Here is an 18,197-nt window from a genome sequence, read left to right as displayed (position 1 = left end):
TCGCCCTTGGATGTTTTGGCGGTTATGCCGTCAACCACCAGGGACGGGAGACCTAGGCGTCGTATGGTTTGGACGAACCAACTCAACGAATTTATCGTCCGCGCCTATTACCGTGTCACGGATTTGGAACGGAATCCATCAGGGTACAGACATCGACTACATGACGCGTTCATAACCCGATTTCCGGAGCTAAGTCATGTTCCGGAACAGAACGTCGTCAACCAGTACCGAGTGATCGTGAATAACAACCGAGTTGCCTTACCAACTAGGCAACAAATCTTCCAAGAGGTTTCACTTGAGCTCGGGTTGGAGTCATCAAATTACCGGACTAGTCAAAGGAGTAACACAAGTACTCCACCTGTAAGGCACTCCATGAATCCAGTAGTCAGGAGAAGCTTAGTAACTGGGGATGTCGACCCAATTTATAATGAGGCTTTGACCGCATTCCAGGTCGCATTCACAGAGTATGCTGAGATTCTCCCAGACGCTAGGCCAAAGATCCCAAAACTGAAGTATACTTCGGCAACTACTAACATCATTGCTGCCGTTGACAGAATTTTGGCTGATCGTTTGGCTAGCGAGATTACTGCTACAGAGGTTCACAGCCTGATCTACGTTGCAGCTGCCACAGTTATTCGTCTCCATAACCAACATCTTAGAGCGAATAACAGAGGTATGCGCAGAAGGACTTTACCGTTCTGGGTGTTTCGACTCAACAAAAGAGTCGAAAAGTTGAGAAAGGAGATTGGTCGTGTGACGCAAGCACTCCTTGGAAATCCATCACCAAGAGTGCACAGATGCGTTGCGAACATCATTGGAAACTACCATTTGTCCAATGATATGCCAATCGAAGAAATCCTCGAGGTGCTGAAGCAGAAACTCGCGGTATGCTCCAATCGCATCCGTAGGTATCAGAAAAGCTTTCAGCGAAGGACAGACAACACCTTGTTCTTCCAGAACCAACGAGGATTCTACAAAAATCTCATCAACTCAGGTAGGGAAAGTAACCTCAATCTGGATCAGGCAGAAGACTTCTGGAGAAGTGTTTGGAGCGAATCCAGTCGTTGCAATTTAGAAGCAGCGTGGCTCCCACACCTTATGCGTTCATGCGAGGCCCTCCCCGAAATGACCATGCCTGACGTAACTGAAGTCGACGTTAAAGCAGTCCTTGACAAGGCAGGTAACTGGAAGGCGCCAGGAGTTGACAAGATTCACAACTTCTGGCTGAAGCGGTTCAAGAGCACTCACAGGATATTGGCAAATCAATTTAATCAGATGATTGCCGATCCTGATTTAGTTCCACCATTTTTCACCAAGGGGATAACTTTCCTCATCCCCAAGGAACAGGGTGTCTCTTGCCCTTCAAAATGTCGACCAATTACTTGTCTTCCTACCATCTACAAGGTCTTCACTTCAGTTCTGTGCGCGAACATCTCAAAACATCTTGATGTTCATAAATTGATAGCTGAGGAGCAAAAAGGATGCGCAAAAGGCTCCCGAGGCTGCAAAGAACAGCTTATAATCGATACGGTCGCTGTAAAGCAGGCTGTCCACCAAAAACGAAACATCTCGACAGCCTACATCGATTATAAATCAGCCTTTGACTCCATATCACATTCGTGGTTACTACAAGTGTTACGCTTGTATAAAATCAACCCGAATGTTGTTCTTCTACTGAGAACAGTAATGAAGAATTGGAGCACGAAGCTATCGGTATCTTCGCAAACATCAGGAGAGATACCAATCAGGCGTGGCATTTTCCAAGGCGACTCTCTAAGCCCACTGTGGTTTTGTTTGGCTTTGAATCCACTATCCCATCTTTTGCATGAAAGCAAATACGGGTTCCAAGTCAAGCATGGCATATTGTCGAAATGTACCTTAAGCCATTTAATGTACATTGACGACATCAAATTGTATGCCAAAGACGAGAACCAACTTCGCTCCTTGCTGGACATCACCATCCAGTTCAGCAGGGATATCGGCATGCAGTTGGGTTTGGAGAAATGTCGCATAAAAACAATTGTTCGGGGAAAACACACCGACAACGAAGGATACAGCCAAAATAACATCCGAATTGAGGGTATGGATTCGGACGACGTCTACAAATACCTCGGCATATTGCAAGCAACAACACCTGCTGTGGCAATAATTAAATCTAAGTTGCTGGGGGAATTTGAGCGGCGTTTGGATCTTGTCCTTAAAACTGAGCTGTACGGGAAAAATAAAATCATGGCAATCAACACCTTTGCCATTCCCGTCCTTCTATACACTTTCGGTGTGATACAGTGGAGTAATACTGATTTAGAATCTGTCAATAGACGGGTAAGGGTAGTTCTTGCAAATAACAACATGCACAATAGAGCTGCCGAAAAATTGAGGATCACTATCCCACGTCATCAGGGAGGAAGGGGGGTACTTGATTTAAAAACGATGCACTACAATCAAGTGCATTCTCTTCGTGAGTTTTTCTATGAGAAACAATCCTCTAGCCAAATACATCAGGCTACCGTCATGGCAGATAATAAATTATCTCCTTTGAACTTGAGAAGCAGAGAATGGGATCCCATGTCGAATGTTACTTCAGTCCAACAGAAGATCGACATGTGGAAAGAGAAACCCATTCACGGAGGTCATATAAAAAATTTGTTGTTGTCAGGCATTGACATCGAAGCCTCCAACAAATGGTTGACAAATGGTGTACTTTTCTATGAGACCGAAGCATTCCTAACTTCAATCCAGGATGCTTCGCTCCCAACAAAAAATTATAAACGGTACATTCTTCACGACTCCTCAATCACCAACTCCAGTTGTAGGTTATGCAACTGTGAAGAGGAGACCATCCAGCACATAACATCTGCGTGCAGGATGTTGAGCGGTACCGAGTACACCAATCGTCATAACTCCGTCTGCAAGATTCTCCATCAAAACCTTGCGTTGAAGTATAACTTAGTGGCAACCTACCATCCTTACTATAAGTATACTCCGCAGAGAATCTTGGAAAATGATCGGGTCAAACTACTGTGGGACCACACTATTGCCACCGACCACAGTGTTAATCATAACAGACCCGATCTAGTTCTGCTTCTGAAGGAAGAACGAGCGTGCTTTATAATCGATGTAGCCGTACCGTTGGACCGGAACACTGTTGAAAAACAGCACGAAAAAATCCGGAACTACGGCCCCTTGGCAGATGATATGAAGCAGACTTGGAGACTACAAAAGATCCAAGTAGTCCCAGTAATAATTTCAGCGACGGGATTAGTCCCGCAGAACTTACATAAAGCGCTGAAAACGCTCGATCTTAGGGCTGGACTATACATGGAGATGCAAAAAGCAGTTATCCTTGCAACCTGTGCTATAGTCCGAAGAGTCCTGTCCGGTAACAATCTGACCTAATGGGTTTCAGTCTTGATCCGCACTGTCTTCAATATAAGATCCATGTCTCTGTAGTGTAGGACCTCCGCGTCATTGGCTGAAGTGTTTGCGACAATCGGGATGTAGCAATACATTTTCGCATGGTCGCACACACTTTGCGTTAAAACGCATCATCGCTGTGATGCGGGCCTTTGGATGTTGCCTTCAGCCCATCCTTAGGTTGGTCGCCCCTCGGTCCGGTTGGGCGGGAAGAGGGTCCGTGGGCTTTTTGAATTATATATATATATATATATATATATATATATATATATATATGATATATATGGGGATCTCTCCTTAAATTCCGCACAAAACCATGCCTTTCCTTGTATGCGTGGGACTTCATGGTCTGTATATGTATATATGTCTGTATATTTATATTTCCAAGAAAAGTTCATATGAGAAACAGACAGATAGACATATAAACAAACAACCAATACACCGATTTTAATAATCGTTTTTTTTTATATAGCTCAACAGACCTTACGTAAATCCCTAACCACCGGAATTAGTTTTAACTCATCTCAATTAGCAGATATTCCTTGAAGATCGATGCCTTTTTCTTGAACTTTAAATAATGAGTTCAACCTAAGCTATCCCAAGATCCCATCTACTTACTAAAAACTCTGTAATTGCGATTGCCTTAAAGGACAATACACAAAAAAAAACTTAAAATGTTCTTAGAACGAGTAGCTGAACAAAGAGTCAGAAGGTATCACATTTGTGCAGTTTCGAAATTGCCGGTTCAACGAAATCTGCTATTGCTCTCCCCAGGTTTTCCCGAGAAACCTACAATTCTTTTCTACTTTTCTGCGACATGTGTTTTTAAGTGATCCTTTCTTAAATTGTGACCTGTCTATTGCCACTTCCGTCCTCTAATTAACACATCTACAGGTACTTAGCTCGTATGCCGATTCAATTTATTGTTCGAGATTTTCTCAGACCAGAGTACACCGATGGCACGGCGGGTACAAGATTTGGAGTCCTTGAGTAATAGTAGTATTCAGTTTCTATATACTGCGTCCATATAACAGCACAGATGTATCTGCATATCCAGATTTTAAACGAAACCACGTAGGCGGATCTGGCGCTGTTAATGCATCCGGTGGCATCAAACTCAGTTGCACCGCCAGCATAAACAATGTTACCAATATAGATAAATTGATCGATATTCTGTCTGTTGGTTTTTATCTTCAATGCGATTCTGCTTGCCATGAGAGCAAAAAGATATAATAGGAATTTTTCGAGGTGTATAAGGAAAGATATCATGGTCCATTGAATTAAAATCACTGGCGGATCACTCAAAAGGTTTTGCATATCAAAATATCCATGGTTAAGTTTCTGCTCTATTATTGAACCTTGGGATACCGGAAAATTTGTGCACGATGTCACAGACGGGAACAAGGATATAGTCTTTTAGCAAAACATCGCTCGCTCACCCAGCCCGTGTACAAATGGAGAGGCACTGTAAAACCTGAAGTTTGAACTGATTCCACGAATTGTAGAGTTTGCCAAGTCTGATGGCATTGTTCTCTATAGGTCAGTGTCCCGTGCAGTGCGCATTTTCACGCATCTGGCCCAAAAGCTCTCGATCGGGTCCTGTTATAGGCGGGCCTTAAGGCTAGTCTACAGTTCACACGACAAAGTAAAGACAGCTTTCAAAAATTGGATTCGAGAAAACTTTGCGGGGAAGAAATTTCCATTAGCGGGATACTTTGGGAAAAATATAAGAATTGTACTTTAATGTAATATGTTCATAAGGAAACCTAATATATAATAGAATTGCATATCATACATACCGACACCTACTCTCCTTAGTTTTCTTGCAGCTGTTTTCGCCTGCTTCCCCCAACTTGAAACAGCATAATGTACATCAATAGCATTTTGAATCACTGCTGCGACATGGCTTTGCATTTCATCCAAGCTTGGGTTTATTACACAAGAAGGCTTTATCAATTCCATATCAGTAGTCAGCAATGGAGGCTGCTCAAACGAGTGGCCCGCAGCAGAACTGCAAATACTAGTTTTAACTAGATATAAATTCCAAAAATATGTAGCTAAATCTTTTACGTGAACAAACGTTTCCTCAAAATATCCAAAGATTGTTTCGAACTATGGGCTAAAGCAGCTATCATCTTGTTATTAAAATGAGAAAATAAGTCCATACAATCTACTCGAAACGTGAACATGTCCTCATTGATATTTTCATAGTCTTTGAAGCACAACTTCTTGCGTACAGTGTCAGAGGGAAACCACACTGTGTGGTAGATACGATCGAAAAGGATCCAATCATATTTATCAACAGGAAGAGTTGCTTCGTATCTCCAATTCTCATCATTAATCTCTTCCAAAGGCAATTGAAAGACTCGGCGGTTTCGATGATCAACTTCAGGAAAGTCTATCTTATCCGCGAAAGTATTAATGAGTTCAATAGTAGCCTTTTCAGTTGTGAGTGATTTGTTTTCAAGCATTTTTTCTGTGAAATATTATTTGAATAAAAGTTATCACTTCATAACCGTCCATTCCACTAAATATTACCAACACTTTGACGAAGTTTACTATTTTCTTCAGTGAATGTCTTTGGTGTTAGGGGTGTATCCGGTAGATACATCAAGTTCGTATTTGATATCCGCTCCATAACAGATAGTATTCGTTCTCGTTCGATATGTTCAACCGATTCGTAGAAATTCTCTATATTTTGCATGGCCTGTGGAGAGGTATTTGTTTATATGTATCTAATAAACAGAAAAAATAACGATATTTACTATTTGTGCTTCTGCTACGAAATCCTGAAGTCTTTCTGAGGTCCATGTAATTGTTGATAGCCCTGGTTTTAACGCTAATTCTAACGACCTCAGTTCGAAACGCATTATCGTAACGAATACAGACGATATTGAATTCCGTAGTCTTTCGTTCCTGCGTAATATACTTTTTAGTTCGTAGGATGCGTTTATGACCTTTTCTTTACAGAATGTTACAATTGCAGCTATGTCAGGAACCTCTACAAAGGAAAGTATAACATGAAAACTATTTGTTATTGACACAACAAAAAATTGTGGTCCTTGCATACTTATAATTACAAACAGTAGATTATAGCTCCTAGAAGTTCATTCATTTTATCTGAAATACTTTTGGCTTTAACGACGAAGTAAATAAAATATGTTTTTACTAGACAAGGGAAAAAATTAAGAAAAATATGTATAATGAATGTGTTTCTTGAATTGATTGACTTGGTCTTTGACCGTTGATTATTACATGCAGTTGATATCGCTGTGGTTTAATTATAAAATGTACCCTAAATGACAAATTGGTATCTGATTACTAAATCTCCATCTTTCGATCAACAAGTGATCTCAATTGGAAGAAATATGTTCAATTTGTAATGCTCGCATATTTTAAAACTTAGAGAATTCCTGCAATTCCTACGATTGGCTTCGGTATTTTCTCGTTAATCCGCCCCGCTGTTATCTCATTCTTTCTTTTCCTACAATATAACATTTTCTCCTTTTCTTCCTTTCCTTCACTCTACCTACTTTAAAAAAAATAGAGTGGCTTTGGTGGTAGGTTATTGGGAAAATTCGCCGAGAACCCCTTCCAACATCGAACATGTTTGCAGACAGGTCTACTTTTGCATGGTTCGAACAAGACCGAAAGAGTATCGCAGGACATCTAGGAAAGAATTTACTTCAAGCAATACCGATGAATTCTATATTATATAAAGCATTCCGGCGCAAGTTAAGGTGCGTCCAGTTAAAGAGACGTGATTCTTGTTAATAACGTGAAAAGATCCGAAGTACCAAGGACCTGACTCACATTCCCAGAATTATGTGCTGACTAGCAAAAGGGCTGGCAAACACGCGCTGACGGGCAATTCAGTGGAGCTGTAGTTAGTTGAATAGTCTAAATACGCCAAGTTTTAAGAAACGTTCGATTTATTTGCATGTAAAATGGACGAAATGCTTAATGTACCATCAACCAAGTAATCACCTGGCTTATGTGTCAGACTCCTTCCACAAAAGTTGCCGACTAAATACATCTTCTCCAAATGAACTCTCCACCCCAGAACCGCTTTCACATTACTTCAGGGTGGCTCTATTTTTCAAGTTTACCGTGTCTTTGCCTTTTAATCTAGCCTGAGTTTACTTGATTGGGCTTTCACATGCTTCATCAAGATTTTTTCCGAAAAATATCTTGAATAAATCCTAATATGATACTCCTGTGCTCTTCGCTTTGGGTTATCTTTTCAACAATGTTGCTAACATTGCATTCGCCAATTCTCGACTCAAGCGTTTTTCTCACATCACACATCACAAAAAATAGAGCGTGGATGTTTTACTTTACCATTTTTCCTATTACTTCAGAGGACTCTCGTTTTGTGCCTAGATTATTGAGACTCCTACTTTTATCTTTCGCTCTTGAGCAGCAAATCAATAGGAATAACGCGACAGCCAACCAGAACTGCCACTTCAAATATTGTGTGATATGCTGAACCAACTCTAAATGCATATATAATATATGTACGTTGCATAGACAATAGAATTCTCCGTCAATTTTGTGCCTGAAGGGAATCACTCCGTATCTCGCTGCGCTACACTAGTTCTGCGTAAGACCTTCGACATTCAGTTCCTGCATATTTCACTTATATATGCTTGATATTCACCCTCTAAAATGCGCTTCAACTCCTCGTCTACTGTTCTACGCCAAATGCCCTTGAACCGAGACACTAATTGGTCATCTTGGGAGAGTAAGTTCCACTGCATGGCGCAACCAGCAATGAAATCGTCGCCCCTCACTGATGTGCGACCTATTTATTGCAACTTCCGCCTTCCGATCACAACACTCACTGGTGACAAGCCTATGCGTCGACTAAGTTTTGAAATAGATTCAGGTTAGCCTAGTCCGATAATACGTGGCAGAGAAGTGTTCATGTAAGCTTGGAGCTTTTAAGCGACAGTGGGGGTCACTTTCCATGTGCTACTTCCATATAGCAACACAGAAAAAAAATTAACACAGAAAAATCTCAACCTGATCTTGGTATTGAGGTAACGGCATTTCCAGATTTTAGACAAGGCAGCGATAGCCGATCTAGCGCTGTTAAGGCGTCGAGTGGCGTCCAGTTTGGTGCCACCATCGATCGACAGAAACCACGGTTTCTAGATATATGAATTGATCCACGCCTTCGATGTTTTGTCCATTAATGCAAATGAGCAGAATATGATGACCCGTCAGACTGAGAACCTTGGTTTTTTGGTGTTTATTTTCCGTCAGCTCGAAATGTCTCACCGTAGGGCCAAAGCTCTTACAAGACAATGAGCTTGCCAGTCCTCATGTATTCCTCGGAGGCTTGGGTCCTTAACAAGAAAAATTGCGAAATCCTGGCCTCTTTCGAGAGAATCCTCCGAAGAATTTCTGGCCCCCTACATGAGGATGGACGATTCCGTACCTAACGAAGGAATCTATGAGCAATACCATGACCTTCAGGTTGTGGATAAAATCCGGCTCAATAAGTTGCGGTGGGTGGGATGAGGATGATCCAGCCCAAAAAATCTATGAGGGCAATATCTATGGTAGAAAAAGAAGACGAACAGATCCTGCTGAGATGGAACGAAGGCGTAGGCCAGGATGCCAGACAGCTTTTAGGGATATCGAATTGGTGGAACTCGGCTCAAAACCGGGATATCTGGAGTTGCTTATTAAGGCAAGCCTAGGCCGGTTACCGGTTGTTACCCCGTTGGCAATGATGATTTTCAGTCCAACGATACTTGTGTTTCTTTCCAAATCGCCAGCCCTTTGGCCAAGGTCCATGACTCGGATTGAGAGCAAACATATGCCATCAACCTACTCGAGGTGTTTGAAAGAGGCTATTATCATCTTTTCCAAAATCTCGGGCTCCCAAGATTTCCGTACGAGTAGAAGTAGCAGATTTGCATTAATTTGCAGCGACCAATAACTCTACGAAGAGACCGTCAAGTCCAGGCTTTACTCCATTTCAATACATTCATAGCCAAAATGCTTTCTTTTCTGCTTGGAGTAACAATCCGTATCCGCATATTACGGTGATTAGTCATTTCATTCACAAGAGAATGTGATACGGGTAAAAACTGTGGTGAAGTGTTCTTTCCACTTTTTCAGTTTCTCATCATCGTGGATGAGAAGTCGACCGCTAATGCCCTTCACAAGACCATGGAAACATTTGAGACCAAATGCAAGCTCTTTTGTGATGCGGTATACACTTCTGAAATCATTGCGTGGTACGACAGCTTCCCCCTGCCCAGTGCAATAGTATATTCCCTTTTGTCACAACACACACTACGCTGGACTTGTCAGAATTTCGCTCAGTATCGGATTTCGAACGCGTCACTCGATGCGGTCAATAGAGCCTTCAATCCCTTCCGTTCATCGATATACTTCCACGATTCGGCAGTAAACGAGATCTTGAACGCCAATTCGTGGCCAATGACTTGTGTAGCACCCGAGAAACGAGCACTTTTGATTGCAGCCCAATGTTCATCGATATTCTCAGGCGGGTTACTCAGTATATCTACCGTTCGATCAGCAAGATAGCTCTCCCACTCTCGAGCGACAACATACAGATGAGTGATATTGAACTTGGGGGTCGCAGCTTCCCAAACCTACGAGAAGTGCGGACGCAAACCGCAAGCAAAGAAAACAAGGCGATCCCTTTCGAAGCCCATATCAATCAGGAGACAACTCCTAAATCTACTGCTGATCGCGAAATGGCCGATCTAATTGCTCGTGCGGCGTCGATCAGTTGAAACCCAAGTGATCTTATGGAAAGCTCTGTGCTCGAACAGTGTGTCGCCGATGACGAGGCGGTGGAAGTTGACGAATTCCACGAACCTTCGCCAAGACCGTGCTTTCCCATCACATATCCGAGCAAAGTTTTGTTAGATCCCACCTTGGTATTCACATCACCCATCACGGTCACGATGTCACTTTCAGGAAGCTTCCCCTGAACCGCGTTTAATTGCTCATAAAAAGCATCTTTCTCCACTACATCGGAAGTCTCCTTTGGTGCGTAGCACTGTACAATGGTGATGCTCCTTAACCTGGACCGAAATCTACCAGTTAGAAGTCTGTCAAAAAGCGGCTCCCAGGTCAAGAGAACGCGCCTTGTAGTAGCCGTCAGGAGCAACCCGACACCGGGTTCACGTCTGCTACCACTTGATTTACCAGAGTACAAAAGCACATTGCCGCAATAGGAAGAGGATTACTCTCCAGAGTCCCACCATCTTATTTCGCTTAGGCTCAAAATGTCTAGTTTATATCGCTGGAATTCCCGTAAGTTGGAGAAAACAACATTCTGAGTACCCTCGCTACCGTTGTCGAGGAGCGTGCGCTCATTCCAGAAACCAATCATACTCCGTTTTCGATAGCCAAAGATCATTACCGTGAAGTCAGTCCCTATCCAGGGTGTTGTTGACTTTTCGGTAGCAGCAGAGTTTCAAAATTTGCAGGTTGCTAGCCCACAAATTTCTATCCCTTTTAGTCGCATTTTACGACAAGCAAGAAAGGCTTTGAGTGTATTCTTAAACCCGAACTGACAGGGCAAAATACGATTCATACAAAATTTGTATCATTAGGAGTAACCGTTTCTGAAATAACACGTGTGACAGACGGACAGACAAACAGACAAATTGACAGATGGACAGACAGTCAAACAGTAAACAATAAGGTAAAACAAAACAAAAAGGTAAAACAAAATCATCAGCAACAGCACTAACAAAAAACAATAGCTTCTGAATATAGTAAAATTAGTTTTATTATTGCGTATATGCATGCATTTCGGGAGCGACTAATTCTCTGCCTCAAGTCAACTGCTAGATAGCACGGAACCGTCTTAAGTTCCCAATGTTCTTCAACTAGGTCCTTGAACACACAGTCAGAAAAATTCTTGTTGATACCAAAGATATGCTGCTCCTTATGTCAACGTAAGTGATAGCATACGATGATGACATCAATGTCTTATCGTGCTTCCTCCTTATGAAGCTCGGCAGTACAATGAAGATGGCGGGAGTAAAGGTTACTGAACAAAGAAAACTAGAAAACATATACCAGCTAGGCAAAATATCACAATTAGTGAATGCACCCCGGAGAACCAGGAGAATGCAGCTTCCAAATAAATAATACTATTTTGTCCTCCCCATCATAAAATCAAAATACATTCGTAGGACGATGAAGTTCCGTAACTATAAAATACCCTGTTAAGGTCCGGAAACAAAACTTGAGCTTGGACACAGGCTTCTGAAAACTCGCTAAAAGCCCTTGAAAGGAAGATGTTAAGAATTCGAAAGAATGACCAATGGCGAATCAGGTACAGCAGAAAGCTATATGATATGACCTGAAAAGGGTATTCAAGAGAAGATCGCGAACTAGAGAGATGTGTAATTCATAAGGAAGTCGACTCAAATGTGTCACTCAATTCATTCATGTGAGTGATATGACACCATAGCAGAGACGAGTCGACCCAAAAGAGCATTTGAGCATTTGAGTATTTTTGAACTTCATCAACCGGATTATAAATTTGCGTCACGGCAATTTCTACGGTTTTACCATCATTTAAAATTGTATCATCAAAAAGAAAACACCTACTATAACCTACCTAACATACCCTTTCAAAAAAGCAAATAAATAAGCTAGTCTAGAACATACCCAAATTGAGCTTCCACATGCATTCTGTCTCCCGAATAAGTTGGAATATTTCCGGATGAAGTTGCAGTTCCAACTTTGCTTTAGGATTTTCTCTTTTAAAAACAGGTACATGAAGAAGTGCTCTAACTTCTTCAGCATAATCAAACCACGCCTTGTGATGAGTCATCTCATAATGTGCAACAATGCCAGCCATGTAATTGTAATACTTAACAGCCAGTTGTGATTTTTCATGTCCCATTACACATGGACGTTCCTTAATTGCCTGAAATTAGTGAAAATTCTATGTAATACAAGAGGAATGAAAAAAAATCAAAGTCACACAACTTACGTTCATAACATTGTCGATCCTTTTAAATAACATACGAATCCAATAGATCCGCCCAGCCACTGGTGGCATATTTTTCGGAATCGGTGGGTTATTTCGTTGTTGATTATACCTGTTAACAACAACGAAAATTCAGAAAAATGTTTCTTTAGTTGAATCATATTGTATAACCCAATCATATTTAACTTACACATCTTTCAATGTTAGAATTTCATTTTCAAGTAATTCTGCAACTTCTAGGTATCTCCTATCCATACATAAGCAGTCCAGATTCAGTTTTTCGAAGCGCTTCAGGACCAACAAAACAGAATCAGAAGTAGGTATCCCTTCTATTTGCTTTTTTAGGAAGGCTTGCATATGTAGCTCAGCCGCTTCCACTTCTCGTACAAAGATTTCGTAATCTTTGTCAAACGTTTCTAAGCGATAGTTCAGCGGCTTATAAGGCTTTGACTTTATCTTCTCCAGTGAATCCTTTATTTCGCGAGCGAACTTTTCCATTCCACTTATTTGTATCTTATCCAATATTCGGTATGTGATTTCTGTATTAACTATATCCTTGATCTGACCAAAGAAGTGCAATTTATGACAATCTTCACATGAAAATCCACCCAAATATCACCACTAGTTTATTCTACTCACCTTTTCAAGCCGTTTTAAAAACTTCTCCAAATTGCAGAATATATACACAGGCGACAGCTCCCAAGGTTTCTCATTGTTTTGTTCCATGTCTGAAACTGTACTGAAGAAGGCATCCTTGTAACTTTGCATAACCTCATTGCATTTTGCTATTTTCTCGATAACTTCATGTTTCGGGACATCCCAAATATTGGTGGATTTACCAAGTAAGTAATAACGGCAAGAGAGCGTTAACTGATTAGTTATTTTGACGAGGATCCCAGTTGTATTTTCCGTTGTATTGAAGAAATGTGCTGATCTGCACACATTCCGTATCGATGTTAGCAAAGGGGGAAGGCAAGCTATCATGTCTTGTGGAAGTGGTCTGTACAACGGTTCCCAGAATCTTTGCAACGTGCTAATGTATCTTACATTATCCTGCGCTTCATTGATTGCGACTGTTACTTGATTATCGATATCTTTCCATTGCTGATGGGGAGAGTTATTATAAAAGGCACAATTTAATCGAATAAATAATCGTTGACAATGAATCAAGACTAAAAAATAAATTTTATTTAGGAATTGACGGAATCCTGAGTCCTCATCCACTTGATGACGAACTGGATCAATTAAGAAAAAACTTTCTCCCACTTTTATGGTCCACGGGCCGCTCTTATTGGTCTAAACACCCAGTTTTTTATAAAAAGGACGACCGATAGTTTCGTCCATGGTACAAGCAGCCATCAGACGCTGTCTCACCTTTTGCCTTGGGAGCAACGTTATTAGAAGTGACTACAGGTAGCAATCGGTCCTTTATATATATATAATCGGAAACAAGACGTGGTTGTCCTTTTTTTTAAAAAAAAATAAATATTTTAACGACGTCTACATACATACACTAAAGGAGGTCTTCTACCGTCGTCGTTTTAAAAAATCGATTTTTTTTTTCGCATAGTTTGAAAAATCCGCATGGATAAGGACAAACTCGTCCATTCCCTGCGCCTTCAAAACCCTAGGCTTCCCATGGACGACTGGGTTGTTATCAAGGAGGAGGAACTCCAGACAAACCTTTTCTGTTCTGTATAAACGGAGAGTGCCTGGAGACACTGGAAAAGGTCAACTATAGAGTGCGGTACGGAATCAAGAACGCAAAGGTGAAAGTTTTACGCTCTGCAAAACCAGACGACGACCTGTATCCAATCGACGCCGCCAACTGTTGGAGGAGATGAGAATCCACAGTCCGACGGGCTGAGGGTAACACAGATAAATCTGCAGCACTCGAAGTGCGCCTCGGCTAATCTTCTTGTCTTCCTGTTAGATCAAGGCATCGACCTCGCACTAATATAGGAGCCTTGGATCGGAGGCAACCGGTCAAATATTTTAATTTATTCCCCAGCACAGACGGTGCTGATCAGAACAGACCTAGAATATGTATCCTCGTGACAGTCGTGGTCAAACTGGAGCAGGCAGGGACAGAGAACGTGTTTATTTCCTCGGCTTGCATGGCTCACAATCTGCTCCACCAGGAGAACTATAACATTTGACGAGTACCATAGCAACAAAGAAGACCAGCCTGTTGCTAGGCAGCGACACCAATGCAAGGCATACACTTTGGGCCAGCTCGGAAATTAACGAGAAAGGTGAATCATTCTTTAATTTTATTATTACTATATACCTATCGGCGTGTAACAGGGGCAGTACACAGACCTTCCATTTCTTCAGGGCGGACACCTGTGACGGTGGGGAGGAGGTCTCTGACCGACAATGGGATTCTTAGGATGGACAACTGGAGAGTGTCTGACCAGAGATCCTCCTCAGATCACTGTTGGATACTTTTCAGTTTAGATCTCGCCGTAGAGGTCCTCAAACCCTTCAAAGAGCCCAAGAGAAAGTTTGGTCAAGTAATTAAGAACAATTCTCCAGTGCGCAAATTGGCAAGATTGGCACTACAAACGAACTGGAGTCAAAGGTCAGGGCTCTGGAGAAGGCATCCGCCTTTAATGTCTCGTGCCCTGTTAAATACAGCAAGAAGGATAAGGACTGCCTGAAGAAGTGCAAGTCGGCCATCAAGACCGCCAAGAGATGGTCTTGGTTGGACTATTGTGAGAACATCAGATTCTTCTGGTGAAACCTTGGAGCTGGTGGTTCCGACGCACTTTCCCACCAGCGGGAAGGACTGTGAGTCAGAGTAGTGGGTTTACGGCCACCCCAGCCGTGTGTGACTATCAGATCGATAATTACCAAGGATATGATCGGCTGGGCTGTAAACAGCTTCTGCGCATATAAATCTCCGGGCCCAGGTGGCATAATGTCAGTCATGCTACAGAACCAGCTGAACAGGGTCGTGCCGTGGCTTGTTGAGATTTACCGGAGTTGTATCTCCTTAGGATACGTACACAGTCCTGAAGACGCACACGAGTGGTTTTCATAACGAAACCGGGCGGGCGCGGCCATGAGTCCGCGGTGGACTTCCGACCAATCAGCCTTACCTCTTTCATGTTGAAGATCCTAGAGCGCGTCGTCTCCAAGTTCCACCATGCCTACCTCAAAGACAAATCCGCAGAAACCGCTCTCCACGAGGAAATTGGCACGGTTGAGAAGTCGTTGCAGTGCAAGCAGCATACCCTAGCTGCCTTCTTGGATATAGAGGGAGCACGTTAGCAGCAACGTTAGTGCCAACGCCATTAAGGAAGCCTTGACCGGTATTGGATGGAGGGGTATTTTACGCATTGGATTATATCCATGCTGAGTACCAGGATAATCCAGTCGGATCTGTGAAGCAGCCACCAACACAAGGCTTTGTACTCAGCGACGACATCCTCCAGGCTGATGGGGCAGTGCTGAACAATCTGAACAGCACGCCCAAGGTCACCTTCCTCTAGGTTTGCGGGCATAGGAACATAGAGGGGAATGAGCCGGCTGACGTATTGGCCAGGCGAGGCTCTGCTCTTGGCAGTCCTTCGACAGGTACAGTCGGTGTCTCGCTGGCGACTATCAAGGGCAGATTCTACTTACACTACTTAGCAGCCGCGGGCCTTAGATGGCGAACGCTTACCACCTGTGCCAAGTCAAGGAGGATTTAGCCCGCTTATAACATAGCCAGCGTGCAAATGCATACAAAATTAGGACAGTCTGCACGGGACATTGGTCCATAGGGGACCTCGCCACCAGGCTCAGCATACCGGACAATTCGCATTGTCGAAGCTGCGGAGAGGAGGGAGGATCCTCATGCACTTCTTCTGCAATTGCCCAGCTCTAGCTAGAGTCAGGCTACGGACACTGGGTGAGCCATTCTTTGGGGACCTCAGAAAGATTTCTAGGTGCAGCGTGGGAGAGCTGCTTTCCTTTGTGAATGTTACGGGCTGGCTTTGAAGATATAAGCCAGCTGGACTCTGCCCGCCTGCTCTCATAACAGCAGTCACGGTTATAGAAATTTGTGGCATCAAAACCACGCACCACAGCGGGAAACTTCCCATAACAAAGCCTACATGCCGCTAAATATACCAAACTTTTTCTTTCAAAAGCAAACAAGCATACTGTAAAGTTTAGCCTAATCTAAGTGTGAAGCTGCAACCGATTTCCAGAAAACTGGGATTTTAATGGATAGAAACTATAAAAGGTAGTAAACTGATTTTAACAAGGTTTCGTTTTGTGTAAAAGAAGAAAGACCACAAATTTGAAGCAGATAGTCAAAAATCTACAACAATAACAATTTACATTTAAGTATACCATAGAGATTGGCCGTGTAACATCTAGACGCCCCAGGAGTAGGTGGGGGAAATTCTGCTTGGAGTTGGAAAATGGGTATCCCGTTAGGATTCAACTGTGAGTTAAAAATGCATGCAACGGCGTCTAAAAGGAATAGAAATTTCTGGGTCAGCAACCTACAAATCTCGAATCTTCTGTATGCTTTGAAAACGGCTACCACTTTTCTAAGGCAGATTATTTTTTCGTCTATGACCTTTTGCTCTCATCAACGGTTTATGATTGGATTCCGAAACGTCCGAATACTTTTGAACGACGGTATCGAGGCTCTCCAGAATACTCATGTGTTCTAACTCAACGAGAATTTCAGCGACACATTTTGGACCTTTTAACGTTAAGCGAAGTGAAATGGTGGGATTCTGGGGAGCACTCGTCTCCCTTTTTGTGGCACTGTGCTATTGTACTCTGGTAAGTACATATGAATCCGGTGTCGGATTGTTCTGGAAGTCGATATCAGCCAAAATATTAACTGCAAGATCCGGGTCTATTTCTATATTCTTTTCGTTGGTGTAAGTCAAGTTGCTCAAACTTGGAAACGGATCGGCAAATGTAGGAAATGGAGAGCTCCTATTGTCGCTGCGAGTGGGGGCGAACGTAATGCGCTGAAGTTTCGGTATCGAGGCATATCCGGATAGTTGAGTGGTTAGAGTAAAAAACTATCGTACGAAAGGTCGTGGTTCAAATCTCACAGGTGGCAGTGGGTTTTTGTATCGTGATTTAACGTCGGATACCAGTCGACTCAGCTGTGAAAGGGTACTTGAGTCAAATCAGGATAATAATCTCGGGCGAGCGCAATGCTGACCACATTGCCTCCTAAAGGGTACTGTAATCCTATACGGTACACTATAGGATTACAGTACGGGTTTAAAGGAATTGCTCTAACACACTTCAAGACCCTGATCCAAATGGATTGTTGCGCCAACGATTATTATTATTATTATCGATGCAAACTACGGGAAACCCAACATCGCGTACGCCATGACAAAAGGGACCATGTATCATATCACGAAAGAACGTACAGATGGTCGGGAATCTTCCAATGATCCGATCAAATACGTTAACGGTTGTCTCTTTATCAACGATTATGAGCAGCCTAAGATGCGGAAGAAACACTTCACCACAGTTCTCAGTCCTGGGGGTTTAACGTGAGTACCTTCCGTGTAGGCATAATCCCACGGTCCTCTTCGGACACGGATTGATTTTAGGACCACAATCAGAGCCCCGCCATACAAGCACAGCGGTCCTGGTTTATACTGAGTGCAGGCTCAGCATTCATACCAGTGGATGCGAGGCCTATCTAACACCTCTGCCGCAACTAAGGGGTACGGCACCCGAGTTGTACAGCGCAACTCCACGTTTGAGCTCCGAGGAGCTCAGCCCGCGATGTAGGCATAACCACAACCAC

At 42.7% G+C, this 18,197-nt stretch overlaps 1 protein-coding gene across 1 annotated transcript in view; it reads right to left on the bottom strand.

Moving 5' to 3' along the window:
• The window catches only part of LOC119646987 (dynein heavy chain 8, axonemal), a 61,113-nt gene that overhangs the window by 41,139 nt on the left and 1,777 nt on the right, over positions 1-18,197 (bottom strand). The window contains exons 2-9 of the mRNA XM_038047703.1: positions 13,052-13,516; positions 12,603-12,973; positions 12,416-12,524; positions 12,088-12,349; positions 6,180-6,415; positions 5,953-6,121; positions 5,491-5,890; positions 5,214-5,434 (exon numbers count right to left, since the gene is read on the bottom strand). Of these exons, the coding sequence (XP_037903631.1) occupies positions 5,214-5,434; positions 5,491-5,890; positions 5,953-6,121; positions 6,180-6,415; positions 12,088-12,349; positions 12,416-12,524; positions 12,603-12,973; positions 13,052-13,516 (2,233 nt within the window). The remainder of the gene's footprint in view (positions 1-5,213; positions 5,435-5,490; positions 5,891-5,952; positions 6,122-6,179; positions 6,416-12,087; positions 12,350-12,415; positions 12,525-12,602; positions 12,974-13,051; positions 13,517-18,197) is intronic.

This window comes from Hermetia illucens, chromosome 1 (genome assembly GCF_905115235.1).
Source record: "Hermetia illucens chromosome 1, iHerIll2.2.curated.20191125, whole genome shotgun sequence".
In the NCBI taxonomy this organism is placed as follows: Eukaryota; Metazoa; Arthropoda; class Insecta; order Diptera; family Stratiomyidae; genus Hermetia; species Hermetia illucens.
The sequence above is the reverse complement of the archived record's forward strand: the minus strand, read 5'-3'. Positions and strand labels throughout refer to the sequence as shown.